Below are 22934 nucleotides of genomic sequence, written 5' to 3' on the forward strand. Positions count from 1 at the left end.
GGGGCACATGGAAGCGCGGTGTGGTAAGTGTTACAGAGGGTGTGACGGGAGAGTGTGCGCGAGAAAGGTGTGTGACGGACAGGTGCATGGGGAAAGAGTGCGCTGTCAAAGGCAAGGAAGAATGCACACCTGTGGTGAGTGTTACAGAGGGTGTAACGGGAGAGTGTGCACGAGAAAGGTGTGTGACGGACAGGTGCATGAGGAAAGAGTGCGCTGTCAAGAGTAAGGGTGAGTGCGCTGTCAAGAATGGAGGTGAGAGTAGTGAGAGTGACACGGAGCGTGAGTTGGTGGTGACAGGTGAGAAAGGAAGCACACCTGGAATGGTAGAGCGTGAGTGGGAATGCACGCTGGAGTTGGTGGTGAGGCACGTGGTTGGGTGTGCGAATGAGAGCACACCTGTGATTGTCACAGAGGAGGGGGTGCGAAGAGGTGTGTTGGTGAGGTGTGCGACCAACGAATGTGTGCCAAAGTGTTCGGTGGTCAGGTGTGTGACCAAGGCTGTGAGTGGAATGGGTGTACCTGGGTGTGTAAGGAAAGGTACGAGGAGCATGGAAACGGCTGGATGTGTGAGCAAGGAACGGGCTGCGGGGTGTAAGCGTCCAGGTGAAGCATCGACGGTAACAGGTTTAGAGGTTAGAGCGACTTTTAGCCGAATCGGGCCCTCGGTGCGTGCCGGGCCTCGCGTGGAGCGGCCGCGTCCGGGCTCCACTAGGCGGAGCGGGCAGCCCGATAGGAAGGGTCGTCATGGCGACCACTTTCTATTGAGGCAGTCCGGCAGGTCGAGATCGGGACATTGGATGGCTCCACGCCGAGATGGTGCGTGGGATCTCGGCCCGGGTAAGCCCCCGTCCCTGCACCGAGTGCCGGACGCGTCCAGCCGCTGGCACAGAACAACCCGCATTCATGGCTTGGCTTTACGAAGCCGGGCTTTGGACAGGAATTGGCGCACCGAGAGGCATTAGTGAGGAGACTGTGTGAGGAGGATAGTGTTTTGGCCCCAAAATTAGAGAAAAACAAAATTTGATGATTGGCAAGGGATTGGCAGTAGTGATTGGCAGATGATGGGTAGTGATTGGCAAATTTTTAATTTGTTTAAATTTGATGTGCAAAATTGGTAGTGAGCGATGGGCCCGGTGGGTAAGGGGGGCATCCCTGCCACCCTTCCCATAAGGGGGGCAAATGCGCAATAGCTTATGGGGTGTATGGCAGTGAAAACTAGCCCGGGTGGGTTAGGTTATATTGTTAGGGCCCTAGAAGATGACATTAGTTGACGTTAAGTGTAGTTAGTGACTGATACCTGTAGTGGGGACGCAGGTAGATTAGTGTGGATGATAATGACGAGGGAGCGCAATAGTTTAAAGGGACGACTGGGAAGCGCAAGTTTCAGAAGGGAGTAGTTAGCTGAGATGATGCCGTGTGTGTGAGAATTGAACAGGTGTGATTGCACAGGTGTGCAACTGGACAGGTGTGTGGAGCAGTGTGTGAGTAGTGAGTGTTGTGGATCAGCGCGAATGCGCTTGGGGAGAGAAGGGTGCAGGTGGCACCAGGTGTGAGACCACAGGTGTGCAGGTACAGGTGTGTGGAGAGAGTTGGAGTAAGTGGTACGGAGTGGTGTGCATGGTGCGAAGGTGTGGATGGGGGAAGAGTGGACCCCTTTCACGAGTACCCGGGGCGGGTAGTGTAAGTGTTAGGTAGAGGGTATAGGTAAATTGTGGTTGGATATTGGCATTTGTGGTGCGGTTGCAGAATGGTGTTGTGGATGGGTGCATTAGTGTTGTGGAAATGGCTGGGCGTGTAGCCTGTTAGTGTGTGTAGTTGGTTGGGCACTCCACCACTGTGAGGATGTCGGCCAGGTGAGGCCGCAGGTGGGCTCTGGGAGCCGTTAGTGTCAGTGGGTGCCTGAGGATCCCGGGTGTGGATCGGGCAGCCCAGTGCCAGAGAGGGCACCGAGTGGGGAGAGTGCCAGAGGGCCTTCCCCAGGTAGTTAGGTTAGGGTAAGGAGCAGGTAAGCTCGGAGGCAACTGCAGTGGTGGAGGTGTGCAGGTGGGTAGACCCGCTGGGAGAGGTACACGCCACAGCCCAGAAATTGTGCGAGGGCACCGGGAGATGAATCGGGGGAGTGAGACCCCAAATTGAAAAGCACCACAAGTTGGTCAATGGGAATTGGTTTTTAGAACCCATAGTGTAAGTTGGCCAATGGATTGGCAGGGAAAGACCCCGGGTAATGTAAAGTTGTTAAAGTCATTTAGGAAATAGTTAGGATTGATGAACCTGTCGCACCATACGCAGCCACTTGCCTGTGGTGATGATGATGACTCCACACCTGTGTTTTCTTTGTTTTGTTGCAGGAACTGAGAATTGCTGTGTGGATTGGTGAGACGCATCACGACGTGGATGAGACATTGGGGTGATTCCATCTCTCCCTCCTTAGGAGGGACTGATGATGAATTGGTGATGGCAAATTTTGATGTTGAGTTGGAGATGGCAAATTTTGATGAGAGTTGGAAATAGCAAATTTGATTGGTTAGGAGGGAGAGAAGACGAATTTGGTTTATGGGAGGAACGGGGAAGACAGTAGGGACGTTTGTTAATTTGTAAAATAGATGTTTATGGGTAGTGTTGTGTTTTGTGGATGCACTAAGGGGTAAGGGAGGGGCCATGTAGGTTACCTGGTGGGGGGGGGGAGCGTACGGTAGGAACGTACCTGTCTCACCTGGTTCCCATGTGCCCCTAGTGTGCATTACCTTGTGTTGCGTGCACTTTTGCGCCCTTACCACCTTACTCACTTGTCTGCTTCTTTTGTCTCCCACCTCCGAGGATCTGGCTTTGGGGCAGAGAGAGAGAGGAGAGAGAGGTGCTGGCTTCGCAGTTGTGGGCCTGCACTTTCGCTGCTTGCTGCCTGGATCGATACACCATATGGACCGCAATGTTTGTGGCCACCCACCATGGACCGCAGTTCTTATGCGGCCAAGCACCACCCGTGGATGGACCTATAGGTCAACGTGGCACCTATGCCATACAGGTGAACCACTTATAGTTGGCCCCCTGACGGCCACAATAAAGAAATGGACGCGGTTGGCGCCTTTCTTTATTTTTTGAAAGAGGCAAGAAGGCCAAGTGCACCACACGAAGAGCAAGAGACACCTGCAGGGTTAGGGGTTGTTGTTTTTATTTTAATGAACAATGGTGACTGCACCGATTGGTGCTTGGGGTGGTGCTTTTGGTGCTTGGAAGGGGTGCTCTGCACATTATTAAAGGCCGTAAGGCCACAGAGCACTCGTGGGTTGGTGTATCGATGCTGGCATGCGTGCTCTCTCTATGCATAACATCTGCATGTGTTCCTCCAAAAACAGGTCCTGGATCGTAGTGTAAATATCAGTGTAGTCTTGTGTAAATAATGCTCCCTACCGGCTGTATGTTTAGTTTGCGAATTCTTTCCGCGATTCGGTTATCCTGTGGGTGTGTTTCTGTGAGGAGAAGGGTGCAACATCGCAGGGGGACATATTTACTCATTTGTGAATATCTGTAAAACTGTCGCACTCAGGGTAGAGTTAATAGTAGAGGGAACTACATCTGAGTGCCACACTAAAATAGGTAAACATTTATCGGGTCGGGACGCCCCGAGGGTAGAGAAGGGTGCAATGTTGCGGATATGGGATTTGGCCTCCATGTCCGCTTGTAAATATTCCCCTATTTCCCCAATACTCCCCAACTATCCCCAATCCCCCATTCCCTAGTCCCATTGTCTGTAAACAACACTCTGTAGAACCGACCTTCCCCTTTTTCCCCCATTAAATGTCGTGCCCAGGTCCACCGCATCTCACGTAGACAACTTTCGGACATCTTGCTAGTTATTCTTAGTCTATGTCAGTTAAGGACTCGTTTCCATTAATTCTGACTCTTCGTTGCACCAGAATGTGATCGTATGGCACCAGTAGTGAGTTTAGGACCTCCCCATACCTCCTCCCATCTTCCCCACAACAACTACAACAACTACAACAACAACTACAACAACAGAGGGACGCGGCGTGCGGGGAGTGTGCGTCCTCACATCGGCTTGGTTAGCCGCCATTGACCATGCGCTCCGACGGGGTTACCACGAAGGGGCTCACTGTCAGTTCCTCGTCAAGGGCGGAGCCCGGTAACCCCCCCGCACCCAATAAGAAGGGCGGACCCCCCCGCACCCAATAAGAAGGGCGGACCGATTCCATCTGGGGCGGAGCTAACTAGCCGAGGGCGTGTCACTCCCCGCCGGATATGCGCAGCCACTTACCGGACGTGAGGTCAGATGCGCCTGAACTACGGAGAGCAAAGGACGCCACCCCCAGCGCGACGATACCTCCCCGCATCTTTGGACCGGACCGGGTCGATTCTGTCCTTGAGCCAAGAGTGCACCTTGAGCCATCGACTGCCCGCTTTCCTTGCCATCAATCCCCGTGTGAGTCAGTTTTGTCCTGTTTATCTGTGGTCTGTCGGGAATAAGATAAGTGTGTCTAAGTGCCTATCTTTCTATGCTGTCCCTCTCATTCCTGTAATCTAACCTTCCGCCATATTATAACCTCCTCCGGAGGTCTTGAGAACCGTATCCCTGGTGTCGTGTCATTTTAATCCCAGCCGTTGTGTCCTTTTCCTTCATTGATCTAGCGTAGCGCGACTCGGCAAACGTTCGAGTATAATCGGGTAACTTGTGCGGACACGGCGGCCATTCCGCTCGGCCCACCATAACATCAAAGTCGTGTCTGTAACAATATTCTTGTATTTATAATGAACAAAAAATATTGTGTACTAATCACCCAAATATTGCATTATGTCTGTTCAGTCCACTCCCTCTTTTTGATAAAATGCATTACTATATATACACAGTCCAACACACACAGATCTCGTTCTTTCATTTTTAAGATCACATTTACTTGTTACTGTTACATTTTGCTACATTTAACACACACAAACAACCTCCCTCCCACACACACACACACATATCAATCATACAAAAAACTCAGATATTGTTGGTTTTGTTTTAAAATCTTATTCTCTCTATCTCTCACTCTCTGCTACCCTTCCCTTTTCTCTCTTAAGCTACATGTATGTATGTCTTAATCTAAAACTGTACTAAATATAATCAAAAGTTACTCAAGAGATACCATTCATGTAACGTTTATATATAAGCTCATTGCTGACGCATACCAGTTTCTCAGTCGTTTCTGATATGTTATGCTGTACAGGAATCATACATACATTTAATGATTTATACATGTGAAAGTAATGCTTCCACACAAATGCTGCATAAGCTATTACAGGTATATTACTTTACTGTCATTTCATTGATGAAATAAGCATGTTATTTCCAAGAGGATGTCAGGTTGTGAATTGTTTTACAAGCATACAACTCAAATTTGCTATGTAAAGTCATTAAATAAAGCTTAATTACATTGAATACATGTAACTTTGTTCTTTTAATAAACAGAAGATGCCAAATCTTAAAAACTTGACTTGACTGTCCCTACGGAAGATATGTGTTTTATTCCTACTGTTGATCCTGAAGCACATGGTGCAGCAGCACTGACGCCCTGTACCGTGGGAGGGTAATGTCAACGTCAAGTGATAAAAGAGAGCTACTTTAGTTACATCGGATTTATTAGACTATGGACTCCTACAAGAAGTTACTCGACCTGTAACTGCTACTGGTGCGAGTAGTATACTCGTTGACTAGACCCTATTACTAGTCCTAGATCTAAGTTTTTAGATGTAGATCTAAGTTAGACTCTACTTTAAAATTTTAGCATTTTTAGATTTAAATGTTACTGTTCAGAAATAAGAGTAAGAGTGGAAGTATATCATGTGTATGGCATTGCCTTAGCTTGGAATGATAGTTATAATATAATACTGTGGGAGCTATGCTCGCACGATAAAAACCGGACAAAATGAACGACGCCAGGAATGAAGTTTCACTGAGCTATTTATTTCCAGCTCACTCGAAAGAACTCAAAAGCACTGAATCAGCCCATCGAACGGGCGGCAATTTATAAGTAAAGCTCAACACACAAAAGCCACGCCTCTCAGGCGGGGCGTGGTATGCAAATAGGTAAGCCAAGTGTTCGCCCGGGAAAGGCAAGTCTGGACACGCCCGGGCGAGTCCGGACAAGTGACCGCTCGCCGGTTGCGTCATCGGCTGGTGCAAGGTAATTGTGTCATGCTTCCGGTAACCGCTACAATACCATACAACACAACGGTATAGAGTCAGAAGATTCCTATGAGACGTGGAGATAGTGCAGCGGCATAGCAAACCAATTGTGCATTTTGTGATGGAAGCACCAAATTTGGCAGAATGATAGAATATTATATGGAGAACATTTTCAGATATGGAACCACTTTGGAATTCACCCCAATGTGGCCGACATATTGGATTTCAAAATGGCGGCTTAAAAATCTTTAATTACAAATATTTCTGGTTCTATACCAGCTACAGCCTTGATTTTAGTGTCTGGATGTACAAACTTGAGGTCAAGGAATTGAATGGTTCTACTTAGAAGTTGATTTACTGACGCCATATTGGATTTCAAGATGGCGGAAATTGATTTACTGACGCCATATTGGATTCCAAGATGGCGGCTTCCGAAAATCTGCTGACCGATATCTCTGGTTCTATGCCAGCTAGATACTTGATTCTGGTGTCTAGATGTACATTTCTGAGGTCAATGAATTGAATGGTTGTATTGAAATATGTTTTAATGCATATAAGCAACTGATAATCCCATATTACGTACATTGTATACACACGTTCAGCAAGAGAACTAGCGAGCGTATTGCATCAAGTCATGCCAAGTGTCACAGTTCCAACTCAATGTGAGCAGTCACCATCACAGGCACACAGTGCTGTGCATTTCAGAGCCGCTTTCTTGCACTTGCATCTCCCACTGCAACCGTTTTCGCACCCACAACAGATGAGTTCATAGCAGGATTTGGCAGCTTCTGGTAGTGTTGTCCACAGAGGATCGAACTGTCCGTCATTGTCCACCCACCCCCAGTCGCATGGTGATGGGAGATAGCAGTGTGGGACAAGAGACTGTCCCCAACAATGTCCACCCTGGTAAGTTGCTCTCTTCACGTGTTGTACTAGGGCGGCCTGTGTTGGAGGTATTGCTTCAATGGATCGAGATTTCTTTGCAAAGAGTTTCTTTCTTGCCAGATTCACCTCAGAACATGTGCATGTGCGGTCGTACAGAAGCACTACGTATCTCTCCAGGGTTGCCAGTGTATCCTCAGAGATCTCACTTGGTGCAGATGCCAGGTCCAGGAATGCATTGGTCACTTCTGGAAAAGTTTCCCATACTGCCCATGCTGTTTTCTTGCCACGACCTGCAAAGCTTGAGACGGTATCACACCCTGTGATTGCATGGAAGATTGGCAGTGCCTTGGCTTTGTCTGGTCCCAGGGTAGCAGACAGCTCATGTGCTGCTATGTAGCGGAAGTTCTTTCCGGTTCCAAGCGCTAACCAGAGTTCGTCCACTACCTCATTAAGCTCCTGGGCCATCCACACAGCGAGAACCACCACATCTGTGTCCACGGTGCGGATGAGTACTCTGCGGTGTCCAGATTTCATAGCAGCTGCTGCGTGGAGCATCATGCGCGTGTCTGCTTCCTCGTGATTGCACGGGGCCAAAGCGGCTGTGTCTGCACATGGTGGTACAGCAATGACCTGTTGGTGTAAGCATGAACAATACCGTGATGTAAATTAAATGTGAATTCCTTTGGTGTAGGTGGTCACGAATAAAACCTGACATGAATCTGCATAACATTTATTAATTTATTTCAGTACATTATTTCAAGTACATAAATACAGGGCAATTATTATTATTATTATTATTATTATTGTTATTTACTTGGCATCAAACACATGAAATCATACAATATGACATTGCACATATAACAGTAGCCTGTTCGTGTACACTCCCCCAAGATGCCAGGAAAGAAAAAAGCAATTCAAGAACACTATGGCCAATAGGCCTTTCTTAACAATTTGAGGGAGTGTACCGTGGACAGCTAAAGATTATATATACAATACAAAATATTCTTCCGAATAGATAATACAAATCGGGATTATATAATCAAAATTAAATTATATGAAAAGAATACACATATGTGGGTAAGAATTTACTCTACAACAGCATAAATCAATAATACATTGTATAATATGTACTGAAACCACAGAAGATTGTACACACACTCTCAAACACACAAGCAGGCACGCACCCACTCTCACCACCCAGACACATACACACACTTTCACTAACACACACTAACATACATCATGCACATTACCTGTTCACCGTCAGTAGCAATCAGCTGTTTGTCTGGCACATCGATGGACTCCGTGACCTGCTTAGACAGAAAGCTGAAGAGTTCCTCCTTGTTCTCGTCGACACGGAGGAAACTGTGCCAGTTGCCTGGTAGGAGGGCAGAGCCAGTGACACGTCTGCGTATTCCCTTGCCTCTGTTGGTCCTTGCAGTTGCCTTCAGGCTGCCTGACTTTGCATAGCGGTCCCACACTAGATCGAGACGAGATCGATGTTGAAGCTGTGACATAATGTATGGAATGAATACTTTTGTGGCATAGTCAAGAAATGTTTTGGTCTGGCCTGGGCTCAGCATTTGAACTATTACAGCTCCATCGAGGATCACAGAAGATACTTGTGGTGGGTCCGACTTTGTTTCGACAAGCTGTTCTAAGGGCTGCAACAAGTCAGCTTTGGAACCAAAGCGGAGCTGTCCATTTTGCGAGAGTGCTGGCGGATGTGCGCTGTTCTCATGTTTGAAGAACTGCTCGAGACCCCCATCTCTGGTTTGGCATGCGATGTATAGTCTGGAGAAGAGCTCTGAATCACGCTTTGCAGAGGCTACTTGTTGTTTGCTCTTCTGGGCAGCTTTGACCTTGATGGATGAAAACAACGGGAGTTTGTTGCGTTTGATGACATCATTGAGTGGCTTGGATCTGTCTGCCAGACGTTCCTTCTCAAATGAATGGAACTGATCTCTCCCAATCTGTAAAGCTGTACGCACAGTATCTACAACAGCTGGGCCCAAGATCTCCAGTGTGCCCAGGACCAGCAAATCTGTGCTTTCTTCTTCAAAGGGGCTGCCCATCTCTTCGATGACTGTTGTCAGTGCACGGACATCTTGGACGAACTTCTTCTGCACACTGTCGGTTTGCTCATGGTGGTGGGTGTGCTCTCCCCTTTGGCGCAGTTGCTGTGAGGTCTCAAATTCTGTGATGACCCGAGCAACTTCGGGGCCAGCCACCATCCACCGTCGAAGGGCACTTGGATTTTCAGTTAGGCCCACTGCCCCGCCATCGCCTTTGACCGTGGCATTGTTTTGTTCATGAGCCTGGTCTAGGGAGATGGCGGAGAAAGCATGCCTAGTCTTCTTGGATGTGAAGTGCCCCGCATGGAACTTGGCAGCAACATCTGGGTGTTTCTCTGCAATGCCAACCATGTCCCTGATGTGGACTGGTAACCAGCGAGCATAGTGGATATGGCCCAATGCAGCGAACCATGCAGCTAGAGCTAGCTCTGGTAGGGTGTCCATGTACAGCGTGAAGTTGGACTCTCTCAGTGAACGTATGTAGAGGAGTATACAGAGCTCCAGGTTAAGTACAGTGGCCCAGTACTGAAACTGTGGACATGCCGCTGCTCTCTGGTCACACCATGCCTCGAACTCCAATGGTTCCTCATCTCTTGCAGTTGCTCTTTCGTTGTATATGTCATATGCACGATGCTGCAGTATGTGTAGGGCAGCAACAGTTACTTGGTGGGCGCGTCTTGTACGGCTGACGTGAGCTGCACGCAAGAAGGAGTCTGCTGTGCCAGCTGTTGCTATCTCTGCCTGAACCAATGCCTGTGTCCAACCGCTGTCTTGCAGCCAGTCTCCTGCTGTCTTCAAAGCTGCCATCTCTGTGTGTAGACCACCCAGCATGACCACAAAGAGATCTTCACCATGTGTGTCTGGCCAGTTCCATTGCACCTGCTTGGCGATCGCATAAAGTGGTTGGTCCAGTGTGACGACGGGTATCTGTCCAGGGTTTAGCTCATTGATCGCTGCTTTCACGACATCCATGGCATGGCGGATCATTGCCACTGAGTGGGCTTGGTCATGGAAGAGGGGAAGCAAGGCAGTGGGTGTGACTGTGATACTAGTATCCTTGGCCGATTGGTTCTCTGCATGATGTGCAGCCCAAGAAATGTTTCCTGGATTCTGTGTGTCACCACTGTCACATGCATCCTTCACAGTCTGGAGCCACCTCTTCTCTTTATCCAGTTCAGCTTGTGCAGGATTCCTCTGCAGCGACGCCTGGGTTCCAGCTGGTACAGGGTGGCTTTTGGCAAGTGAACTAACTGGTTGTACATCTGTGTAATACCGTGGAAGGTCCTCCACAGTCTTGACATTTGAGACACCCCCGATGATGACAATACCTCGGTCTGTGCCTTGATTGTCATAGTCTGGATGTTGTATCAATGAAATACCAGTTCCGTGGAAGGAGTCGTGTGCTGTCGTGGAACTGGGATTGTGGTCTATATTATCCACAGCTGATGTGGTGAACACTCCACCGCGGAGCTTTGGGGGACAGACCACCTTCTCCGCCCGAAAGCGCTGACAGACCCCGTTCCCCAGCTCTGCAGAGATCCGTAGCACTCTATCATAGGCAATGCTGATCCCTAGTCCAGATAATGTGTCAACCAGTTCCCTCTTTCTCGTATGGGCATGAAGCATCAAGCCAAGATATATTGGCAAAGGAGTCTCTTGACTAATGCTGTGTCGTACGTCTGTGCCTGCACCTCTCCTCTCATGCTTCACACTGTTGTATTTGAGAAGTTGAGCTATTGTCACAGACGCCGATGCCGATGACTGACATGCCTGATCTTTGATGCCTGCGCCCTCTAAAATCATGGAGACCATTGTCAGCAGCAGTTGTGGCACAGACTCTTCTTGACATTTGTTTGAGAAGGACCCATTGAAAGGCTGAGATGACTGGAACATATCCTTCCTTATAATCCCTGCAGCTCGTGCCAGGTGCACAACATCACTGTCAATATCATGTTGACATGACTTGGCTAATGCACTGCCAATGTCTTCCTGAAACACCAGCAGGACATCTCTTCCCTGCCTGTGCTCCTGCAGATCAGGGAAGTGTGCCAGGATACGCTCCTTGAGTCTGGTTGTATGGACTCGTGTTTCCAGCACAACTCCGAACTGTTCCATTCTCATTGTGTAGAGCTTGGTGAGGTCTGCCATCTTGAATACAGGAGCAGTGTCTTCTTCTTTAGCAGTTTCCTCTATGTACGTTACCAGTTCAGCAAGGACTATTGCTGAAATGACATATACCGTGCTCTGGCTTTGCTCAGCAAGCTTTTTTGCTGCCCTCACGCAGTTGTATAGGGATGTCAAACATTTCTTATGGTACTTGGCCTCTCTTGCGACCATGTCCCCAGCACTCAGTTGGGCTAACAAAGTGGTATCCTGAAGAAACTCTGCAGCCTTGCGAACGTGTTTATCTAGTTCCAATGTCGCTGCTTGATGAAACTCCAAACCAAGCTCTTGCTGGCAGAAGAAGCACAAATTGTCGCATATGCTATCAACACAAGCTGCCTGAGACCTAGTAAGCTTGTACTTATCTGTGATTGTACTGGGGATAGGGCTTCCCTCTGAATGACTTCTCTTCTGTACCCGCTGTAGCTTGGTAGTGTTATATTTCACCCTGCATGACTTGTGCCACTTGGCTTGGTGGGCAGCTAGAGTGGCAGCTATCCCTTGGCCTTCATCCAGTCGTTGCAAGTCCACGTCTTGTGGCAGCTTGCCTAGTTTATTGAATGCTGATAGATTGTCTTCAAGTGTCTTGTATCCAGCACCTACATCAGTTCTTTTCGTGACAGCAGGACACTGTAGGGACTCTCCTATATCAACTTGACACAGAACACAGAGTTCCCAGTCCAGTGGCGTCTTTGGCGTTGAAGTTACATGCTTGGTAACATGAACTAACTTGAACTGCTTCGACATGATTGAAACCTGGATGGAGCAAACAAACAAAAAAGTCGTTTAATTAGGGGTTAATCAACGGACCAGCATGTTTTATCTACAGGACAATACACGACCCCCCCTGAAATTTGACACCAAATGACCTCTTTTAGGGGTATTTTTGGCCGAAATTTTCAAATTTTTCACTCCCCAGACCCCTAGATGTTCCCTTGAGCTCAGAATCGCCGCTGTAATGTGTCTACTGATGTTAGAAAAGATATAGGGTGAATGGGGCAATAATTGTGCCTGTAGGATTTGTTTCCGCCACCCCCCCTAAGGGTTACAGATTTTTAAAGCCGCCATTTTGAAATCCAATATGGCGGCGACCTTGGGTGAATTTCAAAGTGGTTCCATATCTGAAAATGTTCTAAATATAACATTCTATCATTGTGCCAAATTTGGTGCTTCCATCACAAAATGCACAATTCTTCTTAAATTTTTGCTATGCCGCTGCACTAAGATGGATATCTATATATATAAAACACAGTTTGTGTGTGTGTGTGTAATGTTACCGATAGACTCCTAAACGGAGAGGCTCACGTGCTTGATATTTGGCATAGACATGGCCATTAAGCCTGGGACGAACATGGCCTACCTCAAAATATTTGACGAGATCCATATTTTTTATTCATATTTACCTCAGTGCATTTCAGCGAGGATTATTATACACGGAATCTGAGCCGGTGGCAGAGCAGCGCGCTGATTCGCTCAGAGCGATCACGTGATGTTCCATCCCCGCCGCCAGACCATAAGTTCATAAAAATGTTCATACAATAATTTTTGTAGACAATAATTATACTGTCACTGCAAATCGCATAACTATCATTATCAACTAACATAAATTGTAATACGTGGGATAAGTGAGAGATAATAGTCGCCATTATTGTACACTTGGGGGGGGGGGGGGGGGGGGGGAGGGGGGAGGGGAGATGAAAGGGCCGAATCATTTAATTTTAAAAAGGTAAACAAAATAGGATTCTCGTTCTCAATAAACAGTGCTTACACTCTTTAGCTTGATTTTCTCGTTCTTGTCTTTTCTTGGCTCTCTCGATCTTTGTTTTGTCAGTAAATCGCATATAACATGCACGATGATAGCCAACGGAGTGGTCAGGGCCAGCAGGGACAACATCGAGTTGTTCTTCCGCCAACACGAGCTCTAAATGGAATCTTTGGATAGCTTTGGTAGCAATGGCACCTCTCTGGTATTCAAGTCCTTCCACTGATGGACACATTCGCGAAATTTTCTCTTCGCATGCAGCACTCCATGTCGCGTCGTACTACGCGTAGATTTACTCGTTCTTTGTTACATTGCGTTACAACGACAGCCACTGTACGAATACTGTGATTGGCTTGTTTTGGTGGAGCCCCTGTCAAAAGCACTATGATTGGCCAATTAAGAAATAAGCTGACGTCATCACTTCCCTGAGATCGTCGGCTGCAAGAGTAATTTTAGCGTCCCTTTCTTCAGATTTCTGTCAAATACACGTATGTTTTGAAGATGGGAACATTAATAGACATACTTATAAATATACTCTATGATCATTAAAGGTCAAATTAAGTACTTCTCTCTTGCAGATCAGGGAAGTAGGAATTTTGGGGCTCGGCCCATGGTCTATCTAGTAACGCTTATACAACCCCCTTTTAAAGACCATGTTCCCTGGTGGATGCCACAATACCCAACGTTACCTGCGGAGCCATCCTAATTTACCGAATCCAAATTTCCGCAGGCCCTGTCCTTGTGGTACAGTTTAATGACATGCATCGGTAGACCTTCCCCCACACTCTCACACATAAACCCAATGATTAAAAGCACTCATTCCAACCCTGCAAGACCATGGCATAAATGTTATTACATGCATGTGTGATCCTCAATTAGGCAGCGAGGAGGTCCGTACAACGAAGATGGTGGGGTCGCTTCAGGCTGTTGTGCCCGCAGTCCAAAAACAGGTATTTGACATATGACTTTTTCACCCCCCCCCCCCCCCCCCCCCCCCCCATCTTCAACTATTCGGTCGCTGACAGCCAAACAGCTCCTTTGCTGTATGTCCCGTTGGGAAGGGTCTCCACACCATTCAGGCAACCCTTGGCCTTAGGCTCCCATAGCCTCTTCAGAGTCGCCAGGGATCTCCATACCCGCTGGTCGTCCAACCACACCCTCTCCGACAGGTCTCCATTCCCAGACACCACTGGCTGCCAGGGACTAATTACCTCAGAGGGGGCCACAATCACCGTTCCTCCAGAGCTTGATTCATTCCTGCAGACACACACACCTTCGCCACCCACAAAATCCCAAATGTCATTTCCTCCGCCACTGCCATTCAATTCTCAACCACTGCAATGTAAAGATGGTACTTGTGTTCCGACACAGCCATGGCCTGCATACATGTGATAATGCACACATTCACATTCCAACCACAACTCAATCTTGTACACATAACAGACAAAAACACAAAGCCCTTTACACATAACAAACATCAACCACAAGACACTTTTTGGCACTCAAACCAATCCACTTACCGACCATTGAATCACTCTCGCCCACTCCCATTCCAATTATCTATGTCCCAATTTATGAGCAAGAACCGAATACCTGGGATAGTAAACATCAAGGCACCTTACTTTGAGTGCAGGTTGTCGCAGGTTGGTCGGGTCCAAGAGCATCATCCACCACTCCTAATTTCCCTTTATCCCATTGGGCCAATCAATTTCCACCAAATTTCCCTTTATCCGGCTGTACTGGCAGGCATGTGGATCCGCCTCCTCCGGTCACTTCTACTACACTTGGCTACGACAGCTCCACCCCTTACCGTGTGATGGCTATCGGATAAGCTGAACAGCCGAACCGCCAACATACAGTGCATTCAGAAAGTATTCAGACCCCCTTCACTTTTTTCACATTTTGTTATGTTGCAGCCTTTTGCTGAAATCGTTTAAATTCATTTTTTCCCTCATCAATCTACATCAATTTTTCCCAGTCGATGTCAGAGACTGGTAGACAGTTATAAAAAACGCCTACTTGAGGTTGTTTCTGCCAAAGGGGCCAATACCACTTATTAGAGCCAAGGGTGTACTTACTTTTTCCACATGCGAAATTTGCATTTATGTTTATTTAAATTATTCAATGGACTACAAAATGTAAATGTTTCATGATATCTGTGATATTATATCACCTTTATCTATTAATATTGTTGAAATGAAGATCAAATAGCTGTATGTTGAAAAAGTCAAAACTTTACATGGGGTGTACTTACTTTTTCATGTAACTAGCCACTCCGCCATTTCATGCACGTCCACCATTACAGGCCGAGCAGCTTTCCCTGTGTGCATGTAACCTCCTCAGAAACAAAATTTAATTTCCCTTAAATTTGGCAAAGCGCTGTTTTCGCGTTCTTTCCTGACACCAAATCAACTATAAATGTAGACACCCCGGTCACTACAATGCCCTCCCCCTCGATGAGAGAGACAGTCGTTACAACTTGGATTTCGAAAGCTGAGCGCAATTTCCACTCAGCGGGTGCCACACCCGCACCCTGGATATTGAGCATCCAGATCCCCCTTCTGACACCATTTGTCAGGACCATGGCCGATGAACACTAGCCTTGGACGGATAGCCGGTCAGTCTTACTCAGAGGCGATCAAGCCGAAAATTGGCGGTACGTTTTACGGCTTGTGCGGGACTGAAGGGCGAGATGCTTACCTGCACGGAACTCATGGGGTTTTATCTGAAACCCACGAACAAAGAAACACGACACAACAAATAAAATGCACAATAATGAAATTCATGCATGGCATGAAAATGAACAGTGAGGTAAATCTATAATCCTAATCGAGGTACCTCCACATGCAGACTCAAAAACAGACAGGGGAATGACAAAATAAAATAAATTGTTCAAAGCCGGCCGGCACTCAGCTTTGCTCCAACAAGACTGCCGAATGAAGTCGCAGCACAAGGCGGCCGAAGCCGCTTGCGCGGGAAACGCACAAGATTGCGCGGAGCCCCTCTCCGCGTCACCACAAACGTGAGGGTGTTCATGCCGCCCATCCTCTTACGCTCATGTCTCCCTCTGAAAAACACCACTGGCAACCAACACCCCTGGCTCCAATGTTGCAAAGGTTCTCTGAGCCCCGAACAGTCCTCCCCAAAAAGCGTACACAAGCCAGCCGCAGCCAAGAGCTAGAGACAAAAGCGTCCACCCCAGTATGATAGCCAGCATGAGAGATTCTTCCTCCTCCGTTCTCGAAGATGTCATCCTGACCAATCCTGAAACTCAACGTGTGGCCTCACGGCCCCGCTCTTTTAAAGGTGGGGCTTAGTTGCCGATGACGATTTTTTCGAGGCGGGGTTTATTTGTCGATCGTAATGTTCGGATCCTGTCAGCGGTGGTGGGACAGGGTTTAGCCCGATCGGGAATGTTCGGGTTTCTGTCGGCATTTATGCTGGTAGTTGTTGTTGTTGGTTAACGACATGGGTTTTTATGGCATTGTTATAATTGTGAGAACATAGGGGAAATCACAGGAGGCAATCAGTTACTGGGAGAACAAATCTTAACCCTGCCTAGTTACCACGAGCTCCACCCCCTGAGATTGGCTTCCTACTCGCACGCGGTCCATGCTACCCTACACTGTTCTATCTCCACTATGGCATGTCATCACCTTCCCCCACAAACAACAATACATACAGATAGACAAACGCTCCTCAAGACAGCTTTGCCCTATGGGCTACGCCGTAAAAATCCACTTTGACATATGGGGTATTGTATGCAGAACAGTGACAAAAATCTCAATTTAATCCATTTTAAATTCAGGTTGTAGCACAACAGAATGTAAAAAGGTGAAGGGATGTGAATACTTTCTGAAGGCACTGTATATACTATGGCAGAAGTAGGCAAGAAAGTGTTTCTACCTGCAGAGTAGCGTAACCATGCAGCCATTATGGTCGGACTATTGTGGGACAGAAAGGTTGGTCAGGGGACTCAAGAAAAAGTGGCGGTCATAAAAGGGGATGCGGAGTGGTGGTGGGGCATTTGAAAAAACATTTAAAGGAGATGAAGGATTTATCTGTCACAAAGTTGATGTCCTGTTTGCACGATGTAATACCAATGGCGGCTCCAACACAGAACTAGTACTGAATGTTTATATGGATTTCTGTCTGCATTTCACCCTCGAAGATCTTCTACCTTTATTTGCAACACAAGGCTGTTGGGCAGCATCATTGGCTGGGGGCACGACTTTGCCGCTGATGCAATGCCCTCTGCTGGTTAGAGCAGCAATTTCGAATTTGGCCGTGGTGTTGGCAACGACTCGCGTACTCTTTGTGAAGGACACCGTGGGATCTTTAACGTCCACCAACTAATTCTGTCAGACGAGACGCCCAATTTAATGTCCATCCTAGGGACGGAACACATTAATGAATCACCATGCCTGTGAAACACCGGTAAGACCGTTTACAGCTGGGCTGAGACTCAAGCCTAGATTAGAAGGCTTAGAGGTGAGTCTGTGTACCTCTTGGACCTAAGGGAACCTATGAGCCTGCCCTCAAAGGTAACAAAACAATTATTTTTGTGTTTACAAAATTATGAAAATTATTAGTTGGCAGCATATTATAAAATGAGAAACTTTCCATTTTCAAATGCAGTGTTTCAGGAAAATATGTAAAACCAATCAGAGTTGTGTTACATGTACATTGTAGATCACTAGACTATGAACTGACAGATTTATCCATCTTCTTCATGTCTGGTCAGATGGACTGTCATATGTTCAAGTGAAATAGCTATGTGACATATTGTTTGGTTGGATTGTAAGAAATTATCATGAATCAGTAGCAGTTTGTATTTGTTTAAGGACTTACTTTTCTTAAGTTTTCCAGATATTTTAAAGTCACTAAACCACTTGGACTGAGAGTTGAAAAAACATCAAGTTGAACAGGTCATTACGCACGTTTTAATCGCACATCATGGTGTAGTACATGGGAAGCTATTCGGAGAGCAGGTGTCAATAAAATGTTATCAAAAGCCATGAAAACAAGTCTGTTCAGATTTCTGATATTGATCACAAGCCAGGTCAACATGATTTAGGTGAAATTTTGAGGGGGGAAAAACAAAACAAGTAAAATGTTCAAAATGTGCAGGTTTCAAATGCAGTGTTTGAAGACAAAAAGAAAAACTGATGAGATGTTTGGATAGAAAGACAAAACAATGCAATTAATACGTTTTGAAATAACAAGCCTTACAATATTACATCCCTCAAATACATATATTTGGGTTGTTGTTGTTGTTGTGTTGCCCCAGTCAGTTCTGGTTGAACAGACCAGCGGCATGGAGATAGCTGATCAATCTCACAGGAGCGACCCAGAGATCCCTCATATCTGACCAGACGTTTATTTAGCCATGAATGGAGTAAATGATTCAGAAAGCATTGAGGATCCCAGAGCCGGGGTACAGGGACCTGGGCGGACCCAGGTCGCAGGCCTTCTGGAGGATGCCTCGCTACGTTCGCCATAGACAACTTGTGATCACAACAACTCAAAGTAAATTTTATTATGAGCAGCTAATATGAAGTGTTGTGGTAGCTAATCCATCACATTTCCCAATCAAATCAAATTTGTTAGGTGTTCCTCAAGTCATTAGCATCTATCAGCGGCTCTTCCTCTGAACGCATCAATAAAGCACTTTTATTACTGCAGAATACTGATCTTTCAAGATTATCGGTTAGCTTAAAACAAAATGGCCAAGATTGCAGTGGAAGAAGGCCATTGAATTGTTTTTCTGCATAAAGAAGGAAAAACATTGAGTGAAGTAGCTCGCAACACTCAGTTTTCAAGATGTGGTACCCGAAGCAATCAACAAGAAACATAATCTGTAATTAACAAACCCAGGTATGTAAGACCCAAAAAACTCACAAGGATGAGAAATCCTTGAAAAAAATATCCTTGAAGAATATAAAGAAGACAAGCGTTGAATTGACAAGAGAACTGGCAGAAGGTTCAGGTGTCATTGTCCATCCATCAACAGTACAAAGGTCACTTTTTAAATCAGGACTTAAAGCATGCGTTGTATTACAAAATATCTGTTTAGAAAGGGGAGGAAGACTAAAAGGCTAAAATATGCAAAATAACAGAAATTAGACAATGGAACAATGATCAAAGGCTCTCTGGACAGACGAGTCAAATTTCAGTTATTTGATCGAATTGAAGACAACATGAGACGATGAAAACCTGAAGCTCATAAAGAGCCTTGGTTGAAGCCAAAGATTAAGCATGGAGGAGGTACAATTAAAGTTTTGGGGTGCATATCTTCAAATGGTGTTGGAAAATTGTTTTTACTGTAACCTCAAAAAAGCAGTCAGTGTAGCAAAATGCACACTATGCTCGAATCTTCAATGCGGCCTCAGTCTGTTTGACGGGATGACGATAGAGCCGATGAGACGTCAAAGTCACCACAAACATCTCAATAATGAGCAGTTGATGGTCCATGCCTGCAATGGAAATCAAGTCGTATCGAGGTCAGATGGAGTATTTCGATGGATGTTTCAAATATAACCGCAGACAATGATACATCACGTGACCTTTGGAGTCCATCTTTAAAACAAAAACATCATAAATACCAGCAAAGCCACAGAAGACGTCTCTCTTGTCCTCACAATTCTTTTTTTAAACTTAATTTCCTTTCCTCTATCTTCCCTTTGTGAATGGTGTCCTGACTGCATGGATTCATAAGTTAAAATTAATCCACAGATCTCTCATTTTCATCATTTTCATCATTCTTCTTCAAGTGATTAATTGTTACCACATTGTGAAGACCCTTGAGCTCCAACCCCTCGCATTACAGTTTATTTTAAAGTCACGTGAAGAACTCCCTTACTGGTTGCCTGCGCATGTCGGGAGAAAGGAGGAATGCATGGTATGATTCCAGCTGAGCTAAGCTTTCTCAGCACATTGGATTGCAGGGTAACGAACAGCACTAATACCTGGTGGGAGTGAAGACAAAAAGAAAAACTGATGAGATGTTCGGATAGAAAAACAAAACAATGCAATTAATACGTTTTGAAATAACAAACCTTACAATATTACATCCCTCAAATACATATATTTGGGTTGTTGTTGTTGTTGTGTTGCCCCAGTCAGTTCTGGTTGAACAGACCAGCGGCATGGAGATAGCTGATCAATCTCACAGGAGCAACCCAGAGATCCCTCACACCCAACATTTTGTGCTCTTGCCTGCAGTATTAGGTGTACAGTATTAAATTGCATTTGCATTTTAAAACATAGAATCAGAAACAGTCTCACAATGCACGTGAAATGTTTTTTTAAATATATATAAATGCTTGTCTACAAAAGAAATCCTGAAGAACTAAGAATGATGAAAAGTGCCAAAAAGAATTCTCATTTTTGTTCTCCTTGTTGGATAAGCAAATAATGAACTCAATGAATGTTGACCATTGTGGAAAGTTTGCACAATTGTCGGAATTCTTGTGAACCGTCTCTGCATATGAACTACGGAAAGCAAGAAACCAGAGTAAAATTGAGCTACAAGTGTATTAATAAATAATGATAGAATGTGTTCAATGTTATCGTCAAAATAATACTAAATTGTCAAATGCTATTTTTTTTTATTTGTTATTTTACAACACAACGATTCAATTTTATGATCACAATTTACAAAAGCATGTTCGCGTTTCACAACCCACCATCAGGAACCACAAAGAGAAGAGTGCTTGCACAGTCAATACTGAAAAATGAACAAAGTTGCATTTGCTGCTTGTTGCGGCATATTTCGTGCAAGGATTTAAAGTGTAAAAGTTGGAGAACGATTGGGTCAAATTGTCATCGTCGTTAGTATGCAGCCAATAGCTGCAGGTTAGCATCAGTTGTTGCAGGGGCACTGCGGTGTCGCTGATGCAGTGCCCCCTAAAGCTTCGAGCAGGAAATTGGAATTTGTTCAGGGTGCCTGCGATAGCTCGCCTACTCTTCGTGAAAGACAGTGTGGGATCTTTAACGTCAACCAACTAATGCTGGCAGACAGGTTGCCCAGTTTAACGTCCAACGGAGGGATAGCACACACGTTGATGCCTCACTTGCCTGCGAAACACCAGGAGAACAGTTTATAACTGGGTCGAGATTTGAAACCAGGGGAGAATTATCAGAGATGAATATCACATCTAATTATTCTCACCTTTTGAAATTTGAGATTAGATTCTCATTTCACACTAAGTCAATAAAGAACATGAAGCTCTTCACACTCTCTATTCCTCATTCCCCAATCAAATTTACCAACGCATTCCTCTTTACCCGGCTTCCTTCCTCCGACATGTGCGTTAAAGTCCCCAGCAATGCACAGCAACACCTCCATCTCAACCATTCCCATCATTCTCTCCAGTGCATCCCTGAATTCCAGATTCTCCATCCAAGAGCTTCCCGTTTGTGGCCCATATATCGAGATAACACACACCATTTGCCTCTGGATCACCACCCATGCCATAACTATCCGTCCCTTTCACATTTCCACTCTGACCACCTGCTTGCTGATCTCTTCCGATACTGTTATTTCTACGCCATTACTCCTTTCTTCCACACCCACATGCAACAGCTTGTACCCTCCTGCCGACATCCTCGCCCTGTCTCCTTTCAATCTGATCTCCTGCACACATAACAATCCTACCCTCCTCTGTATCATCTCCACCACCTCAACCCCTCTCCCCTCCCACCGATTGATCACACATTCCAAACTACCTCGCCGAACATCACTTATGAACCGCTGCCCGCCTGGCAGAGCTCGTACCATCTTAATTACTTTGGGACACTCTGCACACAGAAAATAAATACTTAGATGCAATAGGTTTGATTCCCTGACAGAGCATGGACTCACAGTCCAAGCTATAATCAATCTCGCCACGAAGGGGGGCACCTGACATAGGACTCTTGATCGCCCAGTGACAATATTTCATGCTTTTATATCAATTTGAGTAATAATTGAAAGTGTTAGTGTGACGTTGACCTTGTTTGAAAACAAGGTGGTGCAGAAAATGTTGGGGAAATTGACCCGGGGTGTTGGAAATGTATAAGAAACAAACAAAATACAAAATCGCTCTTGTACATATAGATATATGAAGCCAGGTCCAAATTTCACCAATATAATTAATAATAATTGTAATTATCTACACTAGTGAGATACCCGTGCTATGCACGGGTGGGAGGCTATAAGGAAACAGGCAGTGCAGATACGGCGAATGCTAAAACATGAAACCAAAAATTCCACATTCCTGTGGCACCTTCAGTCGCACGTCAGACATGGCCAGCAAGTTCGTGAAGGACTTCCATGAAAAACGTACCCGTTCGCAAACAAACGGGTACGTTCACGCATTGAAACATCGATCGTGGGTCCGTGGCGAATCTGCATATAGCGATCCACGAAGTTCACGTTTAGAAGGTATAAACCATCACGGCATGTCGTCATTCACTTGAACTCGATATCTCTTTTTTCATTCCAAACAACATGACCCTAATCACAAAATAAGCTTTTAACAACATTGTTAATGTTTCCTTCATTGTAAAAACTACCAAGTCAACAGTTAAAAGGATTTTGAGCTGATAGCTGTTACAGCCTTGGCAAGATCGATGGAGACAGCGATCTGTTAGCGTATTCACCGCCCAAATAGCTATGTGGAATTCTCTCATGTAGAGATTAAATGTCGTTTGAACTTTGGCTGAGGTAATTATTTACTTTTAATGATGTTTATATACGAATGATGTTTAATGATGTTTATATTGGTTTTGGGTTGTCCTTTCCGCATATCTCGTGAGATTGTGAGTTGGAGAGACGGCCGTGATGGCGGGGAGGGGGTTGGCATTCTCTCAAGCAGGGATTCAA

At 45.7% G+C, this 22934-nt stretch overlaps 2 protein-coding genes across 3 annotated transcripts in view; both read right to left on the reverse strand.

Annotated features, from left to right (window-relative positions):
* Positions 1–5524: 5524 nt before the first annotated feature.
* Positions 5525–14441, reverse strand: LOC144891645 (uncharacterized). The gene is made up of 5 exons (XM_078775303.1): positions 14422–14441; positions 14090–14323; positions 8320–8836; positions 6933–7696; positions 5525–5567 (listed from the first exon to the last, which is right to left on the reverse strand). Exons 1-5 carry the CDS (start codon positions 14439–14441, stop codon positions 5525–5527), a joined length of 1578 nt encoding a protein of 525 aa, XP_078631429.1.
* A 3554-nt stretch (positions 14442–17995) lies between these two features.
* Positions 17996–22934, reverse strand: part of LOC137418712 (organic solute transporter subunit alpha) — a 122697-nt gene continuing 117758 nt past the window's right edge. For both annotated transcript variants that reach the window (XM_068104816.2, XM_068104815.2), the window contains 2 exons: positions 19929–20034; positions 17996–19542 (listed from right to left, as the gene is read on the reverse strand). In XM_068104816.2, the coding sequence (XP_067960917.2) occupies positions 19430–19542; positions 19929–20034 (219 nt within the window). In that variant the 3' untranslated portion in view covers positions 17996–19429. The remainder of the gene's footprint in view (positions 19543–19928; positions 20035–22934) is intronic.

Source organism: Myxine glutinosa, chromosome 4, assembly GCF_964187855.1.
Source record: "Myxine glutinosa chromosome 4, kmMyxGlut1.1, whole genome shotgun sequence".
Taxonomy (NCBI): domain Eukaryota; kingdom Metazoa; phylum Chordata; class Myxini; order Myxiniformes; family Myxinidae; genus Myxine; species Myxine glutinosa.

Bases quoted from the DNA above. Each gene is read 5' to 3' on its own strand.
- LOC144891645 (XM_078775303.1), bottom strand. From the start codon at position 14,441: ATGGCTGTGTCGGAACACAA. The intron at 8,837-14,089 runs GTCAGCGACCGA...ATGCCAAACCAG, and splicing joins AGCAAAGGAGCTGTTTGGCT to AGATGGGGGTCTCGAGCAGT. The intron at 7,697-8,319 runs GTAATGTGCATG...TTACACCAACAG, and splicing joins TTGCTACTGACGGTGAACAG to GTCATTGCTGTACCACCATG.